Source organism: Ornithorhynchus anatinus, chromosome X3 (assembly GCF_004115215.2).
Source record: "Ornithorhynchus anatinus isolate Pmale09 chromosome X3, mOrnAna1.pri.v4, whole genome shotgun sequence".
NCBI lineage: Eukaryota > Metazoa > Chordata > Mammalia > Monotremata > Ornithorhynchidae > Ornithorhynchus > Ornithorhynchus anatinus.
In genome coordinates this window covers 33,020,955-33,029,800 of record NC_041751.1, presented here as the reverse complement: position 1 = coordinate 33,029,800, position 8,846 = coordinate 33,020,955, and the positions used below count along the sequence as shown (strand labels likewise).

General features: G+C 55.7%; 1 protein-coding gene across 5 annotated transcripts; it reads right to left on the bottom strand.

Moving 5' to 3' along the window:
- Positions 1-3,651: 3,651 nt before the first annotated feature.
- Positions 3,652-8,576, bottom strand: LOC100087811 (olfactory receptor 14A2-like). 5 transcript variants are annotated; one of them, XM_039910636.1, is made up of 4 exons: positions 8,355-8,576; positions 6,160-6,416; positions 5,447-5,535; positions 3,652-4,938 (listed from the first exon to the last, which is right to left on the bottom strand). In XM_039910636.1, exon 4 carries the CDS (start codon positions 4,913-4,915, stop codon positions 3,959-3,961), a length of 957 nt encoding a protein of 318 aa, XP_039766570.1. In that variant the 5' UTR covers positions 4,916-4,938; positions 5,447-5,535; positions 6,160-6,416; positions 8,355-8,576; the 3' UTR covers positions 3,652-3,958. The 5 variants fall into 5 exon arrangements, 3 of the variants coding, with proteins under 3 accessions (XP_039766570.1, XP_028909644.2, XP_039766571.1); XR_005659601.1 differs by lacking the exon at positions 3,652-4,938 and adding an exon at positions 5,216-5,252; XM_029053811.2 differs by lacking the exon at positions 5,447-5,535.
- Between the last annotated feature and the right edge of the window lie 270 nt (positions 8,577-8,846).

Below are 8,846 nucleotides of genomic sequence, written 5' to 3'. Positions count from 1 at the left end.
AAACCTATTCAATAGCTCCTTTACCTTTCAATCATTCAGTAGTATATATTGAGCACTTACTGTGTGCAGAGCACTGTACCAAGCGCTTGGAACGTAGAATCGGGCAACAGATAGAGACCACCCCTGCCCGATGACGGGCTCACAGTCTAAACCACTTTCATATCTATTCGTCTCACCTTCTATTCCCCAACATATTCTTTTAGTTCATCCCTGGCCAATCCTCCAGCTCCGCCTCACCCTCATTACTCCCGCGTCTCTCCCCTCTCTCGGGCCGTTCCCCCGGGTTAGAACTCCCTCCCCTTCAAACGATAATCACGGTATGCGCCAAGCGCTTACTATGTGCGAGTCGCTGTACGGAGCGCCGGGGCGGGTACGGGCAAATCGGGTCGGTCCCACGCGGGGCTCACAGTCTCAACCTCCAGGTGAGGGAACTGAGGCCCAGAGAAGTGAAGCGACTCGCCCAAGGTCACACAGCGGACAAGTAGCAGAGCCGGGAGTAGGACCCGTGACCTTCCGACTCCCCGACCTGTGGTTTATCCACTCCACCACGCTGCTCCTCCTGACAGACCACAGTCCCTCCACCTTCCGACTCCCGCCCAAAAGCCCGTCTCCTCCAACGAGCTTTTACCAGTTACCTCTCAGGCGGACAAATCCATCGTCCATCTCCACCCATCATGAACCGACTCCTTGCCATGTATGTTGTTTTACGCCATTACACGGCCAACTCTCTGGTTTGCTGTGCTGTAAATGCTTCTATGTCTATCTCCCCTTTCCTTTATTTTTATTAAGTCTGTCTCCCCCTTTCTGACTGTAAGCTTGCGAGCAGGGAACGTGCCTACCAGTTCTGCTCCGTGGCATTCTCCCAAGCGCTTAGGACGGTGCTCTGCACCCAGTCAGCGCTCGATAAATACCATCGCTCGATGGATTGATCGGAGTCCGAGCTCTCTGTGGGCAGGGAGCGTGTCACGACCGGTCTTGTGCTTCCCCTAGGCCAACACTTAACCGTGACTTCTTCCTGATCCCTAAACCCGTCTCAAACCAGAAGACAACCCTAATCCCTCAGCGATAACTATGGAGCGTTTACAGTGCAGAACACTGTACTAAGCACTTGGGAGAGTACAATGCAACATGATTGGCAGACAACTTCCCTGCCCACAATCAAACAATTAATCAATCAGTGGTATTTACTGAGGGCTTACTGTGTGCAGAACACTGAACCGAGTGGCTGGGAGAATCCATCCGAGTTGGTAGACACGTTCCCTGCCCACATTCAATCGTTCGATGGTATTTATCGAGTGCTTACTGTGTGCAGAGCACTGTACTAAGCACTTGGGAGAGGATGATGTAACAGAACTGGTAGACGTTTGCCCTACCCACAGTGATCTCTCAGTCTAGAGATCAGTTTGACTTATTTCTATCCCTCACCCTATGCTCAAACCTGCCCCTTTTCCTTACTTTATCAGTAAGATAGCTATAAGCACTGTAATAAGAATGCAAATATTAATGCATCATATAGATAATGTAATGTTATCTATCCATATCTAAGTTATGAACACTATAATAAGAATATATATTAATGTATCATGTAGATAATGTAATAATTAACCGTGGTATTTGTTAAGCGAGTACTAGGTGTCAAGCATTATGCCAAGTACTGGGGTGGATAACAAGATAAACAGGTCCCTTTTAGGGTCCCCAGTCTCAGGATGAGGGAGGACTGATGTTGAATCTCCATTTTGCTCCTACTGTATGGCGAGCGCTGGGATAGGTACGGTGGACACGGTCTCTGGTCCGCCTGAGGCTTACGGTCTAAGAGAGAGGGAGAGCAAAAATGATATCCTTGCCTTCGAGGAGCTGACAGTAAAATGGATCGTTGGATCTCTGCCCAAAGTGTATGAAAGTAACTAGGGTTCCGGGGAGTTTATGAGTGAAGACACAGGGAATAGTAATAACGATAATATTTACGGTACTTGTTAAGCACTTACTATGGGCCAGGCACTGATCTAAACCCCGGGGCTTATGCAAGTTTATCGGGTTGGACGCAGTCCCTGTCCCATATGGAGCTCACGCTCTCGATCCCCATTTTACAGATGAGGTAACTGAGGCTCCGAGGAGTGAAGTGACTCGCCCGGGGTCACACGGCAGACACGCGCGGCAGAGCCGAGATTAGAAGCCAGGTCCTTCTGACTCCCGGGCCCGCGCTCTGTCCACTTGGCCACGATGCTTGCCGAAAGCTACGAGGCTTGAGTGATGGATCGATCGAGGATATCGGGTGAGCACTTACCGGGTGCTAGGCACTGTACTAAGCACTTAGCAGATAAGGAAACTGGAACACAGAGAGAATAAGCGGCTTTCCCGAGGTCACCCGGCAGGCCAGCGGCAGGGATGGGGGTCTCCTGAGTCCCAGAACCTGGCTCTTTCCACTGACAACTGATTGGTGGCTGAGTTCCCCTCGCTCACAAAGATCCCAAACCCCCTCATCTGGCCCTGGAAGGGGTACTAGCTGGAATGGTTCATCTCTCCTCAGCGGAGTAACGTGAAAGAACGGGAGAAATTCTAATTTTGATCCTCTTATTCTGCCCCTCACCTTTCCCCCGCTCCTCTCCGGAGTGACCGGGCCCGTCCTGGGCTGGGGAGCACCGAGCTCGGCTGAGAGAGAGGCTCACTCCATCTCGTCGGTCCTGGAGGCCGGTGGGGGTGACAGGAAGATCTGGGTAGGGGGTGGGAGCTGTCGGGATCCTCCCTCCCCCTCGCCGCTCCGCGGCCGGCTGCGCCGTCCCCTCGGACGACGGCGGGATTATTTCCTGGAGGAGTCCCCCTGGGACGACAGGGCTCCTCTGAGACGAATGACCGTCCGGGAATAGCCGACCTAAATAAGTGCCCAGTCCCACGTGGTTCCCCCTCGGGGACTCCTTCCTAGAACAACCTCGACGGACTCATCATTCTCTTTCCGTGACCGATAATAGCTTTCTGTTTCAACTCAGGGGAATGGAGATATAGCGCGGTAGGGAGACCAGGCGCCCTAGTCCGTCTGGTTAGTCACGGCTGAATCCGATATTCCGACTGACTTGGCAGAAACAAAGAAAAAAGAAGAGGACCTCAAGATCTCATTCCAGTTTTGATACTGACGGCGGTGTGTCCCGGGCACCTGTAACGTTTCTGAAAAGTATAAGCTCCTTGGGTGCAAAGGATGGACCTTGGCCTTCTGTTGTACTACAGATTGATTGAATACTTGATTATTGAAATATATTTTACCATAAATAATAATAGTAGCAAGAGAAATCACAGTGGTGTTGTTTACTGAGTGACAAGTGGGAGAATTCAGTGGCTGGAAAAAGTCCACCTGTACCCCTGCTCCCAGTTTCTGGGGCAGATTTGAGGATGACAATTAAGTCTAAACCACCTTTCCGCAGCTACCTCTTCAATTTTCTTTAATGGTATTTATTAAGCACTTAATGATATTTGTTAAGCGCTCAATAAATACCATTGAATGAATGAATGAAAAGCACACAGGCACTGTATTCACCACTGGGGTAGATACAAGGTGATCGGGTCGGACACAGTCCATGTCCCATACGGGGCCCACGGTATTAATCCCCATTTTACAAATGGGGGAACTGAGGCCCAGAGAAGTGAAGTGACTTGCCCAAGGTCACACAGCAGACAAGTGGCACAATCAGGATTAGAACCCGGGTCTTCCTGACTCCCAGGCCCGTGCTCTCCACTCTGCTGCTGGTGAGTAAAGGGGAAGAATCCAAGTGCAGGGACCCGTCCTCGGGCATGGGAACTAGATATAAATACCGTCAGGGGCAGCCGGATAGAAACTCTTCTACCAAACTAGTCAAAGCCGTCGATCATAGGCAGCGGGAAGGCCGGAAAAGTCTCTAACGACAAATATCTCAGATCCCTGCAGGCCGCTCAAGTCTGTCCAGAGTCCTGGGGGAGAGAAATCACGGAGTCAGAACGTGAAGTGAAATTGTCTACCTCTGGAGAAAAGACTCCCAACCAGGACCCTCCCCATCGCCATCTTCACGTCGCGGTTCCTCAGGCTGTAGACGAGGGGGTTGAGGGCGGGGGGAACCACAGAGTAGAACACGGACACCAGCAGGTCGGGCACTGAGGAGGAGTCCGAAGGTGGATGTAAGCTACCGAAGGCAGCCGTGGTGAAAAACACGGTCGTGACGGCGAGGCGGGGCAGGCAGGTGGAGAGGGCTCGGGCCCGGCCCTCGGCGGCCGGCATCCTCAGCACGGCCCGGAAGACGCGCGCGTACGAGACGGCGATGGAGACGAAGCAGAGGACGCCCAAAAGGGTCCCGGTGACTACGACCGCATCGATGACGAGGTGCGTTTCGGAGCAGGAGAGCCGGACCACGGAGACGATATCGCAGAAGAACTGTGGGATCAGGAAGGACCCGCAGAAGGGAAGGGAGAACGTCCCGGAGGAGGACATCACTGCAAACAGCCCTCCGAAGAGCCGAGAGGCGGCGGCCAGCTTCCCACAGGCCCCTCGGTCCATGACGACCTCGTAGCGCAGGGGGAGGCAGATGGCGGCGTAGCGGTCGTAGGACATGGCCGTGAGGAGGAACACCTCGGAACCGCCGAAGAGGACCACCGAGAAGACCTGGGCGGCACAGCCCAGGAAGGAGATTTCTCTGCGGTCGGTCGGGGAGTCGTGGATGGATTTGGGGACGGTGACGGAGACGTAGCAGAGGTCGATGAGGGACAGGTTCCCCAGGAAGAAGTACATGGGGGCGCGGAGGCGCCGGTCGAGGACGGTGACGGCGACGACGAGGAGGTTCCCCGTCGGGGCCGCCGGGTAGACCGGGAGGAACGGCGCGGCCTGGACCGGCCGCGGCTCCCGGATCTCCGAGGATCCCAGCAGCAGGAATCCCGTCACCTTGGTGGCGTTGACCATTTCCGGGGGATTGCCGAGATCACCTGTGGAGATCGCCTGTGAGCATTTATGTCCATAGCCAGAGTTTATTTATTCACGTTAATGTCTGGCTCCGCCGTTAGACTGAGCACTGACTATATGCAGAGCACCGCATTGAGCGCTTGGGGGAGAACAGTACGGCAGAACTGGTGGACACGGGGGACGTGTCCACAGCGAACCTTCAACCTAGAGAAATTAGCCCGTCAATCAAAGGTATTTAGTGGGCTTACTGGGCGAGAAACGCTGTCCTAAGCACTTGGGAGAGTCCAGTGCAACAGAGTTGACAGATCCAATTCCTGCCCACGGCGAGCTTTACAGCCTAGAGCGGGAGACAAGCATTAATATAAATGAATAAATTACAGCTATGGACAGATGTGGTATGGCTTTGAAACACCCAAAGGATTCAGAACCAAGTGCCCATCAATAATTCTACTTTCATTCATTCATTCAATAGTATTTACTGAGCGCCTACTATGTGCAGAGCACTGTACCAAGCGCTTGGAATGTACTTACCATGCTCAGCGCTCCGGGAGTTTCTAATCGATTTAGCAGACGTGATTCTTACTCTCTAGGAGCTGACGGTCCAGTGGGGAAGACAGACCCTAAAACATATTACAGAGAAAATATATCGGAGAAGCAGCTCGGCGTAATGGAGAGAGCCCGGCTTTGGGAGTCAGGTCATGGGTTCTAATCCCGCCTCTGCCACCTGTCTGCTCCGTGGCCTTGGGCAAGTCTCTTTACTTCTCCGTGCCTCCGTTCCCTCATTGGTAAAATGAGGGTGAAGACTCTGAGCCCCAGGTGGGACAGGGACCACGTGGCCAACCTCATTTGCTTGTATTCAGCCCGGCACTTAGGACAGTCTCTGGCGCGTAGTGAGCACTCAACAAACACAACAATTATTATTATCATTATAGGAGGAAGAAGGAAAGTGACTACGTAAGAGTGGGGTTTAAAGAAATAGGGTGTGTGCTACAGGATGTTCGGTGTAAATAAGCGTGCGATTGGCATAAAGTGTGAGTTGGTAGTTTCGGGAATAAAACCAGGGGAAAGTAAAAATTAACCGGGGGGGGGGGGGGTGTCTCCCCGGAGGAGACGTGATTTTAGACCGGGGTACGGAGGTGGGAGACAGGAGAGCGAGACCCAGTGAGTAGGAGGGCTTCAAAGGGTCTAAGGGTGCGAGCTGGGGCTCCTGGGACAGGAGAGGGGATCAGAGAGGGAGCACATACCTGATGGTGGGCCCCTAGGGTAGCATGGGGTCGCCCTACGCGCCATTTGGCAACAATCACCCCTAAAACGTGTCACCGGGGGCCAGCTGATCGTCTCCTGTCACTCGCTCCCAAGCCAGTAGGTCGCCGTCCCGGGATCTTGGAATACGGGCACCGTGCCCGAACTGCAGAAATCAGTAGCGGGATCGGAGGCGGAGCGAGGCCGAAGCTGGAATTAGACGCTCGGGACAGAAGACGGCTTTCTCACACGTCCGTACCTGACACGGGACAGACAGACTTTAAACCAGGCCGTCCCGTGTAAACAGCCACCCCAATCCCATCTCTAAATCTCCTCCGGTCCGGGATATTTTCCCCGCGTCTCTCGCGCTTCAGTTTGAGCCACTTTCTTCCGCTCGCCTTCGTGGCTTCGACTCCCGTCTCTCCACAGATGATTCCCACATCTCTCACTCCCTTCTAAGCCGCTCTTACTTGCTCCTTCATTCACCCTCCACGGCACAGATGAAGATTCCCGAATCTACATCTCCGCCCCTGCACGCTCCCCTTCCCTTCGGGTTGTAACGTTGGCCTTTGTTAAGCGCTTACTCTGGGCGGAGCACTGTTCTAAGCGCTGGGGGAGACACAGGGTCATCGGGTTGTCCCACGTGGGGCTCACAGTCTTCATCCCCATTTTACAGAGGAGGTAACCGAGGCCCAGAGAAGTGAAGTGACTCGCCCACAGTCACACAGCTGACAAGCGGCAGAGCCGGGGATTCGAACCCGTGATCTCCGACTCCTCCAGGGCATCTTTATTTGGATGGCCCACTCCCACCTCAAATTTAACATGCCTTAAAGAGAGCGTCTCATCTTCCCTCCCAAACCCTGTCTTCCCCCAGACTTCTCAATCACCGTGGCCCTCGGGACATCTCTTCTTGGATATCCCACTCACACCTCCAACCAAATACGTCTGAAGCAGAGCTCCTCGTCTCCCCACCCGACCCCCGTTCTCCATCAGACCTTTCAATCACTGTAGACGACACCAGCATCCCCCCCGTCCTCCCCATCACTTCAGTCTGTCACCAGATCCCGTCGGCCTCGAATTCCCGAAATCCCGAGAATCCCCCCCCCGTTCCTCTCCGTCTAAACGGCTAACACATTAGTCCAGAGCCTTCTCCTATCCCCCCTTGATTACCGCGACGGCCTCCTCGCCGACCTCCCCGCCTCCGGCCTCCCCCTTCTCTGGTCCGTACTTCACTCTGCCGCCCGGATCACTTTACCGAAAACGTCCCGTCGACGTCTCCCCGCTCCTCAGAAGCCTCCGATAACCGCCCGTCGGCCTCCGCGTCAGAGGGAGGCTCCTCGCTATCAGCTTTAAGGCGCTCGGTCGGCTCTCCCCTTCCCGCCTCACCTCCCTGATCTCCCACACCCTTCCCTCCTCGAACACCGACCTACTCACCGTACCTCGATCCCGTCGGTCTCGCGGCGGACCCCCGGCCCACCTCCTCCCTCTGGCCCGGACCTCCCTTCCCCTTCATATCCTACAGACGGCCACCGCCGTCCCCGTCTTCAAATCCCTGCCCAGATCTCACTTCTGCCGGGAAGCCTTCCCAGACTACACGATTGGCCCACTCTTCCATGTCGCCTCTGCACGCGGGTCTATAACCCTTCAGGATTTTGATACTCGTCCCCTCCCGGCCCTGGAGCACGCGTGTCCGTCACTGTTCCACTCCGCCGTCCTTTCTCTGTAATTCATTTAAGGTCTAGCCCCCCCGCCCTGTAAGCTCCTTGAAGGGAGAGGGGGTCCGGAGGAGGCCGTGCCCGCTCACAACGAGTAGGAGCATCGGCTAGCGGACGGATCCCGGGCCTGGGAGTCAGAAGGACCCGGCTTCTAATTCCGGCTCCGCCGCTCGTCTGCTGGGCGACGGTGGGCGAGTCACCTCCCTTCTCCGTGCCTCAGTTTCCTCATCTGGAAAATGGGGATGAAGACTGTGAGCCCCACGCAGGACAGGGACTGTGTCCGGTCTGATAAGTTTGCATCTACCCCAGTTCTTAGTACACGGTACATAGCACGTAACAAGCGCTTAATAAATCCCCGCCCGTTCCTGGCCCCCACCCGGGGGATCTGGAGGACGGAGTGCCGAGAGACGGGGGAGTTTTCTCTCGTTCCCCGTCCCCCCGTGAGCCCTTTCCCATCCGTGTACTCCCCGGCCCAGACTCACCGGTCAGACCGGGGCGAGCGGGCGCCGGTCTCTGCTGTCCTACGACCCCCGTCCCCTCAGCTCCCGGACGTCGGCCACGGGAGGGTCTCCGGGAGGCGTGGGGGGGTCCCGGCTCCTCTTCCCTCCCGCTCGGAAAGCGACGGGCTCTCGGCGAGGCCGGGCCTTTCTGGAAAAACTCCCCGCCGCTCCTGGGGGATTCCCCCCGGGGGGGGGGGGGGGGAGGCGGGCCACAGGTTGGGCCGAGAGGCCTACTATGTCCTGTTCGGGGCCGGCTTCCCTAGGGGCCGGCATCTCGGGGGCCCTGCCCCACGCGACCAGCCCATGGGGAACACGCGACCGGTCACACCGACGAGTATCTCACCCGGAGAAACTCCAGTCGGCCTCACCGCTGTCTCTACTTTCTGTCCCCAAACCTTCTGCCCGGTCTGATCCGGGGTCCACTCTTGGTCTGGGCCGTTTGCTTCCTCTCCCTCCACCTCCCCTCCACCCCGT